Consider the following 16,346-nt stretch of genomic DNA (forward strand, 5'->3'; position numbering starts at 1 on the left):
TCTCAAAATTAAACCCTATGTTCCCACATTTCTACATTTTCAAAATTAGGGTTAGGTTAGGGTTGGAAATGGTTAAGGTTAGGGTGGGAACATAGAAATGTGGGTGGGAACATAGCAATGTGGGAACAGGCATGCTCCCATTTCAACTAGTGATATCTTCACTTTGTAAATGTAAGCAGAGAAAATGTTGCAATGAATGTCAATGTTGTCATTCTTGAATGAAAATAAATATTTTTGCTACTTCTGTCTTTTGTTGCTTTAAGAGCTATTTTCTTTATATTGATTCATATCAGCTTGATCGCATGTTTTTTCTTCCCCAATGCATCCATGCATGCATGCACACACACAATCATTTTGTTGCAAAATCTTTGAAACCTGAAACTGAGATGTCTTAAGAATATTTACATGCACAGCAGACTCTCTTAAGATTTGTACGGTAAGGATAAGAACATTAAAAAGATAAACACAATAAACACATAGCTCAAGCATATCGTAACTAATTTTAACAGAGTAGCTCAATAACAATTCATGTGTGGATATTTAATGGGTTAAGACCAGTGTTGGGGAGTAACGGAATACATGTACCGGCGTTACGTATTCAGAATACAAATTATGAGTAACTGTATTCCAATACAGTTACAAGTTTAATAGTTGGTATTTAGAATACAGTTACATTGTTGAAATCAATGGATTACATGACGATACTTCTCTGTTTCATACGTTTATTTACTCTCTAAATAAATTAAGGCAACTCCATTTCCCAGAAGCTCCTGAAAGCAATCTATGATGAAATTGTTTCCATGTTTAAATCCAAGCCCCGCCGTCTTGCACTAGCCTCAAAATGCAGCCAGCGCGCATTATGGATGCGTCATCGAAGACCCTGAAATGACTGTTTGCACAGCAAATTAGGAGTAAAGTAAGTGGAGTTAACTCCTGTTCCTCACTGATCGTGTTTCCTGATTTCTGTTCAAAGGATATTTTCCCAAGTATTAATAGCTCAGGCTACTTCGACCAATCGGTTACACAGTTTGCTAATCAATAAATTAAGCCTAGTTCATGTGTTGATTTAGACCTACAATAAAACCAATCTCTAAAATAGGCACAGCATTCTAAGTTTATTCTAACTTAAAATAGCTTTATGGAAAATAGTTGCTGCACCATCTCAGATTTTGCTCAAAGATTGTCAAAAGTTTGTTTATTAAATTCTGATGTTTTCATACATTCTTTCACCCATGATTCAATATCATTTTTACACTCTCAGAAATGCCTTATCTTGGAGACACATCCTGTATTTTTGGTGATTTTGCTGTGGATTTTTGCAAAACAAATAACAGACTAAACAGTAGGTGGAGGTAGAAGCGCATTTTTAAAAAATCTTGCCAACTTCAGCTTTAACATAAAAGACTTTTAAAAGGAAATTATGAGGACAACAAAAACAATGTTAAAGGAGATTGCGGAGTTATCCGTTTCCCACTACTGACCATTTATAAAATGTGAGAGGGCACTTTGACATAGGCTGTACGGACTGTGATTTGGACTGTGATGGAATATGAAGAGTGGTCTTTGCCTTTGTGTAATGGAATTGTGAGTCTTGAAGTCTTCAATATTTGTTTCCTTTAAACTAAACATTTACCTGAAGCACATGATATGCCAATTGAAACACATTCCACTCAGATTGCAGGTAGGTCCAGGTAGCCTACCAGGTTCAAAATTCACTTTTAATTGCAAACAGAAAATATCTAGCTAGCATCATGTCATTACATGCTTCAATTTCCAAATTAATGAAAGTTGTTTATACCAACTTGATAGTATGCTTATCATTGTTAATATTGTGCAATAAATGTGGCACAAACAATGTTAGATTTTGTGGACTAGCCATAGGCCATATTTGAACGGAGCTGTAGACAATGCTCTTAAAGTGACAGTAACATGAATTTAACAAAAACAGGTGGAGTATGTAGTTGCAGGACATGACTACTCAAATATGCAAACATTTTCAGTAATGTATTACAATAAACTGGAGTAAAGAGCACTTCCTTCTCAGACTCAGCAAAAAATACCTGTGCACACACACACACACACACTGATGTTATCTATATACTGTATAGTCTATCTATCTAATAGGCTGACACCAGACATAATTTCACTGCATTTCTTACTTCCAGTAACTATATGCATGTGACAATAAACTTCCTTGTATCTATCTATCCACAGCCTTTCAAGAGAGTTCCATTATCAGCATCATAGGTGGCCCCACAAGGCTTCCGTTTTAACATTCCATATGTTATCTTAATGCAGAGGAAGTAGATTGGGAACCAAATAGAATGTTCAAGCATTGTTTTTGTTTTTATTGTTGAAAGGATCTATAAACAGCAACGGAGTAGTTGCTCCAGTGCAGCGGCATATCTCTCAGGTAGACATTGTGTCCTTTGTGCAGACAGCAGTAGACACTCTTCAGGTTGAAAACAAATGGAAATTGGAATTTCACAAATGGAAAGTAGTGCAGCCAACAAGGGCTTTTCAGATCCAGTTATTCTGCACTTGAGTTCACGGAAACAGCAACAGGAATTCAAGCAATGACTGTGTTTTTTTGTTTAGAGAGCTGGAACTCCCAAAGCAGAAAGCACAGAGACTCTTAAATCTACAAAGAACAGGCATGAGGACAGACTGCTCTTGAGTAAGGTACAAATGTTAATAACCTATTTTGCTAATTTGCTTGCCATCTACTCTCCTTGTTTATCATACATAAATATTACAAGGAAGCAAACAACTGAGACAGAGTCGAATGGTACTCTTGTTTGGAACAATGACGAGAATATCCATAAATTGTGGCAGAGCTTTAGATATCTATCAACCATATAAATTAAGTAGAACAAGTCATTATGATTGATTGCTGAATCGTTTTATATAGCAGATTTTGAATAAATATTCATGTTTGTTCCACAAAAGATGGATACTGTTTTTTTTTATATATATATTTAGTTATTTAGATTTTTATATATAGTTATTTAGATCATGTGCAAATGCTTAATCACCTTATCCATATTACTCATTATATCACAGCAGCAGTAACAGCGGAGCAAATCATCATATCCACTCCATGGACACCCTTCATGGTGATGAAGACATATGCATTGTCCCATGGTCCTATGCTGCGAACATCTATACCGACAACTGTCTTGATGTTGAAGATGATCAGTACTCCTTAGAGGGTATGTGTGAGGGGGTGGATCCCTATGTTGATGAAGTTATCTATGAGGAAGATCATAACTCACAGCATATCTGTGAAGAAGAAGATGATATTATATATTATGACAACAATGAATGCAGCAATGGTTACACAGAGCCTTCGTGTATGTATGACATTTTTCAAGAAGAATTTAGACAAAAAATCAGAAATGAAGATGTGTCCTCTGCTAAAATTCCACCAAGAGGTAACGCGAGCACCACAATTGCAGAGAGAGTTGTACAGAGAGTTGAACGTCTGGATCATGTGACACTCAACATAGGTGTCACTGGAAATACAGGAGCAGGAAAGTCCTCCTTCGTGAACGCCATACGGGGTCTGAGTAACGATGATGAGGGAGCAGCTGACACGGGAGTGACAGAGACCACAATGGAGCCGACACCATTCCCGCATCCCACAATGCCAAATGTCACCATTTGGGATCTGCCAGGTATTGGTACTCCCAAATTTAAAGCAAAGACGTATCTGTCTGATGTCCATTTTGAACGCTATGACTTCTTCATCATCGTCACTTCAGAGAGATTCAAAGAGAATGATATTAACCTGGCCAAAGCGATCAAGAGGAAGAAAAAACGCTTTTATTTCATTCGCTCAAAGATTGACAACGACATTAATGCAGAACGCCAAAGAAGAGATTTCAACAAGGAAAATGTGTTATCTAGGATCAGAGAGGACTGTACGAAGAACTTGAAAGTTGTTGGAAACCCACAGGTGTTCCTCATAAGCTCCTTCAGTTTGCAGGAATATGACTTCACCAGGTTGATCGATACACTGAGAAGAGATCTCCCAGAGAAAAAGAAGCAGGCCCTCATCCAGTCTCTACCAGTCTACTCCATTCATGCTCTGGCAAGAAAGAAGAAGCATTTTCAAAAGATGATATCGCTCCAAGCCTTTGGTTCCTGTGCCGGTGCAATACTGCCCATTCCTGGTCTGACCCTGGGTGTCGACTATGGCATTGCAAAATCATTCTTCAGCAAAGTTTTCCGGTCGTTCGGCTTGGATGAAAATTCCCTACGGTGCCTTGCATCCCGTGTAAACATGGACCAAGAGTATCTGAAGAACGCACTACAGTCACGGTTTAAAGACGGAATCACAGATGAAGTGTTGATGTCCTTTCTCAACACTCCCGCGATGGCATCGCTCATGACAATGAAAATGGTGCTATCGGCACTTGTAGTCGCTGGGTCACTACCTGCCGGGATCATTTCTGTGGGCATGATGCGTCGTATACTGAACAAAGGACTGAAGGAAATGGCCAAAGATGCTGCTGCAATGCTGGAAGCAGCTATGCTTAATCAACTGTAAATAAATAAATGAATAGAAACTGCTGTAGATCATGGTGTGACTTACTGTGAAGGGACTGATGATGGCCTGAATTTGCTGTGGTCTAATGTTCGATGTTTAAACATACTTGACTGAATAGCTTGTGATTCTTGACAATAAAGTTCATTAATAAAATTAAATTAAATTATCCTGATATTAAAGTTATTTTCCCTCAAATGCTTGCCTATTCTATTGGTTTTACTGGCTTTCCTGGTTCATGGATAAAGATGGTGACATAGTATCATTTAATAAAGACAACAGTAACCGTAGTTTGTGTCATGCTTAAGATGCTTAATACAGTCAAATTATAATTTGTCTTATAGAACTATGGTGTAAAACACAGAACCATACAATATTCATCAACAGCAACATGCACAGTAGTATCCTTTCTCTAGTTTACCATTGTCATATTAGCATTTACACAGCAGCATTTTATTTCCATTCCTTCTGTTTCTACTGGCCTTATTGGCTGACAGGTCATGCAACATAATTTGAGGACACTTGTACTAATGCTCTCATGAATTGTGACTAGTGATATGTAACATACAGTAGATTTAAGTAGTTTATCCAACATTTCTTCCTTCCTTGGCAATTTGTAACATCTCAATGTACAAATACCAATCTTAGACTGATTCTTAAAGCTGATAGCTTATCTCACCAAGTTAATAGTGATGTTACTTTTTGTGAAGTGTGTTTTGTGGGAGAATGAACGCTGAAGCCTTGTGCACGCTTAACCCAGTTTATTTATTTCCGTTGGAGCGTTAACTGTGTTGTAACCACATCTTCTGTTATATTCTGATCCTTACATGTTCTCTCCGACACTGAGGACCAGATGTACGTACTGTATGTAGCGCTCTTGCTCCTTAAATTAATAATAAGAACAATGTGAACTACCGTATCTGCTAGGTTCTAGGAGCTGGTATAAGGTTATTAGAAATCGTATGAATGACTAGGAGAGTAACAAATAAACAATAAAGTCATTCAAGTTGGTTACAATTGAACAGGTGACAATTTTATTGTCTACAGATCAGAGCACTATAAAGTGCAGACAGTAATATAAAATTAAACCACCCAAAGAGCTCTTTCCCAAAAAACAAAATAAATAAAATATGTATGTATATGTGTGTGTGTGTATGAAAGTTCTTGAATGTGTGAATCAATGTCTCTTTCAGTATGCACAATCTTAAAAGATCTTACCTGGAATCCGGTTGAGATTTGGTGGTCAGTCAGTCAAGTCAGTCAATTCAATCTTTGTAGGCAAATCCTCGCTCTCCGGCTGGCCACACCGGTGGGTAGGGGTCTGTCTACAATCTTCAGATCTCGGGTTGGCTCGCCACTGAACCACACGTTTCAGAATCGGTTCTGGTCGGGAGTCAATAAAAAAAACAATCTGCACATAGTGCAGAATGCAAGAAATTAATCTAGGATCTATAACACTGACTTCTCTATCAAATCAAACAATCTAATCATGTGATACAACCAAAACATAAAATACAGCTGTTCAATCATGAAATTAATGAATACAATGAATACCATTTTGGTAAGCAAAATGGATTGGCTATCACCATCAACAAAATTAATAAATGGTATTTGAATGTAAACAAATGGATTGTCTTATTACCATTCACAGCTGTACAGTATCTAAATTACAATATATTACAATTTTACTCAACTATTTATCTGTTAAAACTTTACATGTAAACCTTCTTTCTTGTTGTGTAAATATATTATTATTATTTATCATATATGATGTAAGCTTATTTATATGAATAGTTTCATTACTTCTTTACATAAAAATAGTGGATCAAAACAAAACAACAAAGAGTGTGAACCGGAGAATCAACCTCTAGAGCAGGGCCCACTTCCCCGAAAGCATCTTAAGCCTAAGAGCGTCGTAAAAGTCCCTCTTACGAACGTCTTAAGATTGGCCGACTGTTTCCCGAAACCATCGTAGCTTAAGAGCATCGTGAAAACACTCGTAGATCTACGAGTGCTCCAGAGTACTCGTTACCGGCTAAGAGCGTCTTAACAGTACTTCTCACTGAGGTCACCAACAGGACATACAGAGGAATTACAACTTAGAATACATAATCCAATTTACGTTCCCATTCTTTATTGTGTTTAGCCTACCTGTGATGAATCAGATTTTAGCGTGCAAAATAGCCTACATTTAATGGTAATAATAATGTGATGAAAAGCGGACAAAAATGCAATCAAGTTATGAAACGAGACGTTGCCAGAATAGTTTGACATTATCTTTGCTAAGTGAATATTTTATTAGGCCTATGAGGTAAAAAGCAGAGAAAGCAACATGTGGTTTAGTCTGTAGCCTACTGCATCAAAATCTAAGCCTACACATTTCCTCTCTTTCTTACTCGACTTCTTTCTTATCTTCAAACGTGTTCTTAAGTGGCACCCACAAAAATTATTGCATGGTGCAACAATCTAATCTTAAAATAATTACAATTATTTATGTCTCTGTGTGGTATATAACCTACTTGGGATGCTTACATACAGATGTCAAAGTGTTTCTATTTTCGTATTGATGTGAATTAATGTGTAGATCCGAAGTTTAAATGGTAGGCCTATAGGGCCTAGCTGTGACGTGCAGTCACCTGACATCACCGTCAAATCAGAGGATATTTCAGAACTATTAACGTGGACAGCTCCCCTTAAGAGCATCTTAAGAGCAGTGCATGCGCGTTCACGCTACGAGCATGTTCGGGAAACAGTCGGAAAAACCAAACGAACGATCGTGAGATGAATCGTAGAAAACCCTCTTAAGAGCGTGTCTCCGTCGTTATCGGGGAAGTGGGCCCAGGGGTCCCCAACCTTTTATGTACCATGGACCGGTTTGATTCCTCTTTTTTTTTCACGGACCGGCGGTGCATGCATTACTTGAAAAGAACTAGCTCCAGTTATGTATGAACAGTGAAGGTAACGATCTCTTGTGAAAAACGTGAACCTGAAGAAGTGAAAATTGAACAAACAATATGAACTATGAATATTGAACAATTTGAAGCTACATCTATAAGTGTGAACATGCTTAACAAAATATGGGAACAAAACATGGGAACTAAACGTGCACTCTAAAAAACATTGGGTTAAAAACAACCCAATTTCAACCCAATCACTGGGTAAATAGTGGTCGCTGTTAGGTTAAACCTACATAATTGTTGGGTAGGCCATCTTATATAACCCAGGATTTATATTATTTTCACTGTCATTTCTGGGTTATGCTGACCTAATTTATGGGTTATTCTAAGTATCTTATTTTTCTCCTTAATCCAATCATATTAATTGATAATAATTCAAATAAATGTTTGCAAATCATTAATGTTACAATATAATGTTTTAAAATCCATCCAATGGGCAACAATAGCCATGCAATGAAATAAAACAGTTCGACATTTATTTATTTTGCAGTTTATTTTTTGAACAGATAGCTAGAAAAAGCTTGTGATACTTCCATGAAGGCAGGCAGATTCCACCGTCCGTTTTGGGGATCACACCTGTAAATCAAAGAAAAAAAAAGAGTGCATTAATCACTGTTATTTACAGAACTTTATATCAAGATTTCCATGAACCATTATCATTGAATGATGTTGACAAACATAAAAAATCCACCAGGAGACAAAGTATTAGCGCAACACACTCGGAAACCATGACCACCTATGGAGTTGTGTGTGTGCGTGTGTTTGATTGTGTGCAATCATTGTGCATTCTGATCAGTGGTGAAGGGTAGCTTCTACATCTCTGGGTGGACTTTTTTAAAAACTGGTCTGGATAAAACATTTTAAAAAGTTAAAGATACATACCTTACGAAATCGCCTGATTTCCATTGCATGCTGACAGCTGGTGGACTGGACGGTTGGAAGAATAACGATGTTTTTTCGAATTCTCAAATAACTATGCAGCTGTGTTAAAGTCACCCAGGTGCTGGGTAGTGTACTCCACGTCGGGTGGGAGAGAGGAGGGGCGCTGTTCTAAACTATCAACCCAACAAGCTGGGTTACAGAAAATAACCCAACATGAGTCAAAACAACCCCACAAAATGCCCTGACAGCCTCAACCCAACGTTTGGGTTGAGAAAATAACCCAGTATTTTTTAGAGTGTGCATTACGAATATAATCAGTGGGAGCCCTGCTTGTTTCCCTGCAACAAGAAGCTTCCATATGGGGGTGATGGAAGACAGTGTGAAATGTCCAGTCGATTGCGCAATTTGGTCTTAGTTGCAGTCATTGCCGAAAACCCGGCCTCGCATAGATACGTGGTGGGAAACGTTTTCAGCGCTTTTACGGCTATCTCGGGATATTCTGCTTTGGTTTTGACCGTCATTTGCAATTTCGATCAACTGCTCTTCCTCCTGCACTGTCAAGTTAGGACTATTCGGGATATTGACAAATGGGTTGCGGATCCACTCATTGGTTTGCCGTGGATCTTTGGAGGATGGGAAGTAACGCTCAAACTCATTTGAAAGCGCAACAAGGTGATCGCGCACCAGCTGCAAGAGAAAGGGCCCCGCAGTCTCTCCCAAAACCCCAACTACTGTTTGGAACATATCAAATACACCCCGGTCCACTCGTCGTCCCCACAAATCAAGCTTGGCTTTAAATGCAGCGACTTTATCTGCCAGTTTAAAGACAGTCGTCATTCTCCCCTGGAGTGACAGGTTGAGGTCATTAAGCAACCCGAATATGTCACACAGGTAAGCGAGTTTTGACACCCAGTCCTCATCACTAAAATGTGCAGCTAACGGTGACTTTTTTTCTGTAAGAAATCTCTGCAGCGGCTCTCGCAACTCAAACAATCTGACCAGTGACCTGCTAAAGATGCTTGTTTTTGTTGCTCATTCTAGCAGTTTAGCTAACTTCGTGTGACACTACCGTTCGCCAAGAACTGATCAAGTGAAGTGAGCTGACCTGAGGCTGCGCAGCGCTGAAGGCAATGTAAAAGTGTTGAAGGTGGGACAGACAGACGTAAGAAAATAGACCTTGCAAAATGCAAACATGCGTGCAATCAAACAACTGTATATAGTCAAGTCAAGTCAAGTCAGTTTTATTTTTAAAGCGCATTTAACATGCACATAGTGCAACTCCAACAAACAAGACACATAACAAGACAAACGATGCCGGATGGAGCGGCGTAGTCGCCAGCGTGCCCATGACATCAAGACATGACAAATAGCCTACATTTAAAAAATAACAAATACAAAAAATGCTGGATGGAGCGGCGTAGTCGCCAGCATACCCGTGACACCAAGACATATAAGACAGACAACAAAACAAATAAACAAATAAAAAAGTGAAAAAAAAAAGAAAATATATTTAAAAAGGGGAAGGTGATGTTAAAATTAGTCCAATTTCCAAACCAGCTGAAAATGTCCAAGGGCAATGGTGATCGTGAAAACTGCACAGATTGTCTTCACAACCGATATGCCAACAAAGTTCTTTAACGATAGCAAATGATCAACCCAGTGAATTCACTGGCAGTTTGGAGATCACGTTGACGTTAGGGCCTTGTAGACTGCAGTCTGGAGATCACTGGAAGCACAGTCTGAAGTAGTGGGCGATCGTGTAGATGCAACTCGGTGGACTTCTAACAGCGACCGTCTGTTACTCCGCGGAGACCGCAGCTCCCCACCGCTAGGCCAACGCTAGTCTGCAGTTGGCATGGCAGCTCGCAGGTCAGCAACAGCTCGGCGGCCACGGCAGATCCCTCGCAGAGTAGCCAGCCCAGGTCCAGCCGTCCCGAGAGATCCCCTCGACCAGACAGTGAAGTGCACCGTTCACGGATGGATGGAAGGATGCCAGAGGCCCAGTTAGTCTGCAGTTGGCATGGCAGCTCGCAGGTCAGCAACAGCTCGGCGGTCACGGCAGATCTCCCGCAGAGTAGCCCAGGTCCAGCTGACCCGAGATCCCCCGACCAGACAGTGAAGTGCAGCACCGCCCACGGATGGATGGAAGGACGTCCGATGCCCAGCCAGGGCAAAAGCTAGCCACAGCAAGCTCCCAATGGACAAACGTCAACGATGTTTCAGCTGACCCAGAAGCAGTAAAAAGGACTAAGAATAACACGAAAACTATCAAAAACAACGTAAATAAATAGGGAAAACATTTAACTAGACAAACCAATAAAAAAAAAAATAAACATGACATTACATAAAATTACGAACATTACATAAAAACAAACAAAAACATGATGCCAGACGGAGCGGCGTGTCTCGCCAGCGTCCCCGTAACCTAGCAACATATAGGCCTATGCCATGTAAAAACGTGACATTATTGCGAATTAAATTTAGTTTAGTTTGCATGCATTTTTTTTTTTAACTCATGTCGTAGGCTACGGCCCGGTTAGGAATGTCCTGCGGCCCAGTACCGGTGGTTGGGGACCGCTGCTCTAGAGGATGATTTCCATGAATGGCTTCCATGGTAACGCTACATTTACTATTGATCATGTTACCAACGTTCATACAATAACACTAGGGCGCAGCCCGCATTAGCCAGCTAGCCAACCCTACAGACCTACAGTATAGAGCTAGCCTACAGCTAACAGAAGTAGCCAAACTATTTCGGAAATAGTATTAAATGGTTAAAATGATTATATAGTAATGTTAGAGATCTAAACTGCTGGTTAAGACATTGAATATAAGTAACCGAACATCACTTATCAGACTCCGATTGGTTTTATAAAAGTGTAATTATCATGGTCTACATCACAGCATTCGAATCTACTTAACTGTCATTTTCAAGTTTACCAATGTCGTTAGCAAGTAGCTCTGCTTACCGGAGCTTCGTGGTGAAAAGCATAACGTTGAGCACTGGCTTCACGTCGGTTTTGACTTCTGGGTTGATCTTTGATATGAAATAACTAATTAGTATTGTATTTGATTACATTTAGGAAAGAATTGAGCGATGTCAAAGTATTTTGTAGCAAGTAGCTCTGCTTACCGGAGCTTCGTGGTGAAAAGTATAACGTTGAGCACTGGCTTCAAGTTGGTTTTCACTTCTGGGTTGATCTTTGATATAAAATAACTAATTGATATTGAATTTCACTACATTTATGAAAGGACTGAGCAATTTCAAAGTATTTAGTACCTTTTTTCCTTTCGGACGTTAGGCTTGGGTTTTTTCTCCATTATGAAAGCGTAACGACAAACTGACGTTGGCATAACAACAGCTGAATATGGGGCGCGTGCGCCACCCTGAGGTCAAACTATGCTACGACATCTTTTCATGCTAATAATGGCTCAATAGTAACCATTTCATATGGGTTACATGTACATTTGTGAACGTAGCGTTGTCAGCAACATGGATAACCGGCAGAAAGCAAACACTGTGATACCTAAGAGTACGTGGTATTTATCAAACCTACAGTTCATCGTGTAATTAGCGCCATTCTCCGCCCCCTACCGCAATTTGTGAAAGTCCACAACTGAACGGCATACTTCAATCACAAGCCCAGTTGAATAAAGTGAACTGATGACAACATTAAAAAGAATAAAATGTTTAGGGATCGTTCGTTATTTATAAACGGGGTCACCTGAGGGATTTTGAGGGCTTCAATCAAAAGTTGCATGACCCTCCCCTGCCTGCAAGAAAATTTTCAACGACCCTCCAGCAGTCTTTTTAAAAAAGACATGACCCTCCCCGGCCAATTGTCGATACCTTCCGCCCATGCTATAAAGCACTATGTAAACACATCGACTTCGGCAATCGTTCTAAACTGACCCTCTGCTTTCTGATCTTACACATCACACTTCACCAAGATGGTGGCCATTTCAGTAGATTTACTCACTAACATTGTTGTGGAAACACAATAAGCATGGAAACTAAATGCACACTTCCTGCAACTGCATTAGCCTACTTGAAATAAGTTACTCCTCTAGTGTACCAAAAATAATTCCGTGGAAATGCATGGATTCCAGTTGCTGCTACTGGAAGAAACTGGAATCCATGCATTTCCACTGAATTATTTTTGGAATCTGATCCCTTATCATACCTGTTCGTTCTTACTTGTCGCTTGACTTATCGTGACTAAATTCAAGATGGCTGCAAACGCTAAACTTTGTGAAGATACTATCTGAATAAATCGTCTTGTAAGTAAACTACCAGTGCTTTTTCAAAGTTCTCAATGTCTTGTTTTAAATGTCAGGGCCCTCGGAAGTCTACCAATGAAGTGTGGAGATACATTGAGCCTCGTAAATGGTGTAAAACAGTGATTTATTTGCATGGCTAGCCCGATGCCGAAGCACCACCATTGAAAAAGCTGTTGGTAGCATCGGCTAACTAGCGCCAGATTTTGGAGTGCAGGGGACAAGCCGAGATGGGCTATGAGACATACGTTCACACTCGGTATCATGTTTCAACACACTTTAGGTCAATATCACACCGGAATTCTCCTTTAACGACGTGGTCGTGAGAGCACGATTCATTGGCGCTTGCAGTGTTCGGCCGTAGGCTATGTCAGCCTGCCAGGCTAAGAGCCAAAGAAATCCCCCTGTATATTCACTCCAAGTTGGCCTACCATAACTTACCAACTCTACACTGTAGACCAGTGTTTCTCAAACTTTTTCAGACAAAGGACCACTTAACCAATAAAAAAGAAACGCACGGACCACCTAGCTAAAAAAAAACATTAGACCTACTTCAACAGTATATTCGCCTACACAATAGGCCTACTCACTGAACCACCTTGCTCATTGTCTTTGCACTTTGCTTATTGTGTCAGAGGATTCAATTTAAACTGGCATATCTTACATAGACAGTGTTGCAGAACTGTTTGGATTTACATACAAGTTGGTTCAATATTGCAAACAACTCATCTATATTATATTTTACGACGTCTGCTCGCGGACCACTTGGGATAGCTTGCGGACCACCAGTGGTCCCCGGACCACACTTTGAGAAACACTGCTGTAGACCATAAACTGGCTATTTATATGACCAATGTATTTGTTCAACTTTATGAAGCAGAATTACACACTGCTACTTGGAACGTAACACATTTTTGTTGGCAGGAGAGAGAATGACAGTGATTAACAAATTGCACTTGTTGCTGGTTACCAATAAATAGGGCCTACTATATATTTTTTTGCAAACAACAAAAACAGAAAGGATGGAGACAGCAAAGCTAGAGATGGGCAGGAACAAGGTCAATTGGTAGAAATGCTTGTCAAAACTTTAGGACAAGCATAGGCTGTTAGGCGTGAATAAAGTAGGCTACTTTGTTGCTCCAACCCTTCCAACGTTAATGGGGACGGATGTTGACATTTTCCGTATTTTGCGTGAGAAACCCGGGAAATCTCCCTTATTTTCATTGTTCAATGTTGACAGAGCTATGGAACGAACGAGAACGTTATGGCGACAGAAATCAACAATCAAACAAGCCACTTTGATTTTTTGCTGTTTTCATTAATACAAAAGATGGGTGACCCCCCCTCCTAGACAAAGAAAGTTAGGTGACCCTCCCCTCAGCAAAGAATAAAAAGACATGACCCTCCCCTATTTTCCTCCGGTGACCCCGTTTATAAATAACGAACGGTCCCTTAGCGATCATGTAATAATACATAGGCTATATGATAAGATGTCAACAAGCAGGGAGATAATGAAGAGCAGTAGTTCTACTCAAACTACTTGTGCACGTACGCTATGAAAGATTGGTCAAATCTAGCAAGTAAGAAAGTTTAAGTAAATGACGTCAAAATGAAGTACATTCAAAAGGCCAACGAAAGTTAAAGTTTCTTTTGATAAAGTACAAAGACGCAAAACTGGGGCCTATTGCACAAAACTAGGATAAGGGATTAAGCCGGGATATCTTGGTTATCCTGGCTCAATTTATCCGTGATCCAGTTGCACAAAAGCAGGATAGGGGGCAGCAGAATAAGTTATGGCATAAATTACCATGGCGATTTATTCTGTGGAGCTAGCCTGCTCCAGACCAGACTAAGTTCCAGGATCTATTTAATCTCATCCCTTATATCAGTCAGCAGTCACCACAAACGGATAGTTATTCCACTGCCCACTGCACATTGTTATCACATATACCTAGACCCACTGTCATTATTGAAAAACTAAACACTAGACACTAATTATGACCGCCAAGCAAGCGCAGTGCAAGTATTTTTGTGTCAGTGATTCTCAGGACTCTGAAAGACCGAGCTGGACAAAACTTGGTGGGCATGTAGCCCCACAAGGACGACACGTAACCATTGATTTTCGTTTTGATCCGTCAAAAATTAAAAACATCTGACGCCAGGGTCGGACTGGGAGCAAAATTCGGCCCTGGCAATTTTCTCCTGGACCCCCAACACACACAAAAAGAAACCTGATTCCCCCCCATAAATAACAAACACACAGTATTATACTGTAGCAACACTTCATAAACTGAACCCAAACATTTAGATTTGGACTTATAGCCTAATCACAATAACACAGGGGTCCGGGGGTGTCTCTCCGTTTTATACTCCTGGGAACCAAGAAAAAAAGTGTCCAACAATTTCTTTTTTTTTTTGATTTCCTTTCTATTTAGGATTAAAAAAAACATTTTACAATTTTTATTTTTTTAAATTTATTTTTATTTTAAATGTTATAGCATGTCCCCTGTGGTGGACAAAAGGACCGTTTTACTATGAAAAGGTAGCCATGAAAATAGACAAAAATGGACAAATTATGCTTTTAGTGGTATTAAATTAAGGGTAAACTTAACCAAATATAAGGGGGAAATGTTATTTATCCTTCTAGACTACTTTATTTGCCTTTTTGGACAGTTGTATTTTTTTTTCTGGATTGTTCATTTCATTTTCATGTTTTTCTTTCATCTGCTATAATTCATTTTTTAGTCTTACTCTTCCTCGCTATCTTCTTGAGGCACAGGTTCATAGTCCTCATCTCTGTTTCACTCACTCATCACCTGAGAGCTCCAAATCTGACCCCCCCTCATTCATCCTACACAAATGATCTCCTAAATTTCCCAAAAAATCAAAATATTTTGGTCTTGGTGTCCATTATAATGGACATTCATAAAGTCACTATTATTTCAAAATGTAAATAACTTAACTTCTTTCAAAATGAATCATATGATTCCTGACATTTTCATTTCATTCCATAAAAGTAGTAATTATCATGAACTATCTGTCAAAAATAAGCCCCGCCCCCTGAAATGTCATAAATCACGTCATAACCACGCCTCCTTTCTATGCAAATTAGCCATGTGGTTGTCACCACGTGTTGTTTGTTATTGTTATTGTTTTGTGAGTCATGTGACAGTCATGTGACTGGTGTCAAACCCCTGGGCGGCCATATTGGATGTAAAGTCATGTGACAGTCATGTGTCTGTTGTCAAACAATGCCACGCCCCCCTTGGCATCCATATTGGATGTAGTGTCATGTGACAGACATGTGACTGATGTCAAACCCCTGGCTATTATATTGGCCCCAAACCCATATGTGTGTTTTGTTGTTATTATTATGTGTTATGTGATAAACTTTGTATGAAATGTATAGGAGTGTTAATAGCTGGAAATAAACTTATAGTATGCTACTAGCATAGCCAATAAACCTGTTTAGCATGTTGTTAGTGGTTTTGGTTGAAAAATGTGTTAGCTAGACGCCACGCATTGTGATGTAACCTTTATAACTGAAATCATGGAGGTCTTAGGTGACGAAAATGATAGTCTATGATCCCCTACTTTGTAGGGGTGGTGTTTTGTCCGGGCATGTCTCTGAGTGTATTGTTTGAGACCCCTTTCATGTGGGGGTCTGCCTACTACTTCAC

The 16,346-nt window shown here is 39.6% G+C and overlaps 1 protein-coding gene and 1 long non-coding RNA gene across 5 annotated transcripts; one reads left to right on the forward strand and one right to left on the reverse strand.

Moving 5' to 3' along the window:
- The first annotated feature begins 2,467 nt into the window (after positions 1-2,467).
- Positions 2,468-4,716, forward strand: LOC125306212 (interferon-inducible GTPase 5-like). 4 transcript variants are annotated; one of them, XM_048261440.1, is made up of 3 exons: positions 2,468-2,682; positions 3,064-3,212; positions 3,510-4,716. In XM_048261440.1, the coding sequence occupies exons 2-3, from the start codon at positions 3,101-3,103 to the stop codon at positions 4,550-4,552; spliced, it is 1,155 nt and encodes a 384-aa protein (XP_048117397.1). In that variant the 5' UTR covers positions 2,468-2,682; positions 3,064-3,100; the 3' UTR covers positions 4,553-4,716. The 4 variants fall into 4 exon arrangements, with proteins under 4 accessions (XP_048117397.1, XP_048117394.1, XP_048117395.1 ...); XM_048261437.1 differs by having other exon boundaries at positions 3,064-4,716; XM_048261438.1 differs by having other exon boundaries at positions 3,067-4,716.
- A 3,254-nt stretch (positions 4,717-7,970) lies between these two features.
- Positions 7,971-8,666, reverse strand: LOC125306630. The gene is made up of 2 exons (XR_007195582.1): positions 8,389-8,666; positions 7,971-8,082 (listed from the first exon to the last, which is right to left on the reverse strand). It is a non-coding gene; the product is annotated as an uncharacterized LOC125306630 (long non-coding RNA).
- Positions 8,667-16,346: the final 7,680 nt, after the last annotated feature.

The sequence above is a fragment of the Alosa alosa genome, chromosome 13, assembly GCF_017589495.1.
Source record: "Alosa alosa isolate M-15738 ecotype Scorff River chromosome 13, AALO_Geno_1.1, whole genome shotgun sequence".
NCBI lineage: Eukaryota > Metazoa > Chordata > Actinopteri > Clupeiformes > Clupeidae > Alosa > Alosa alosa.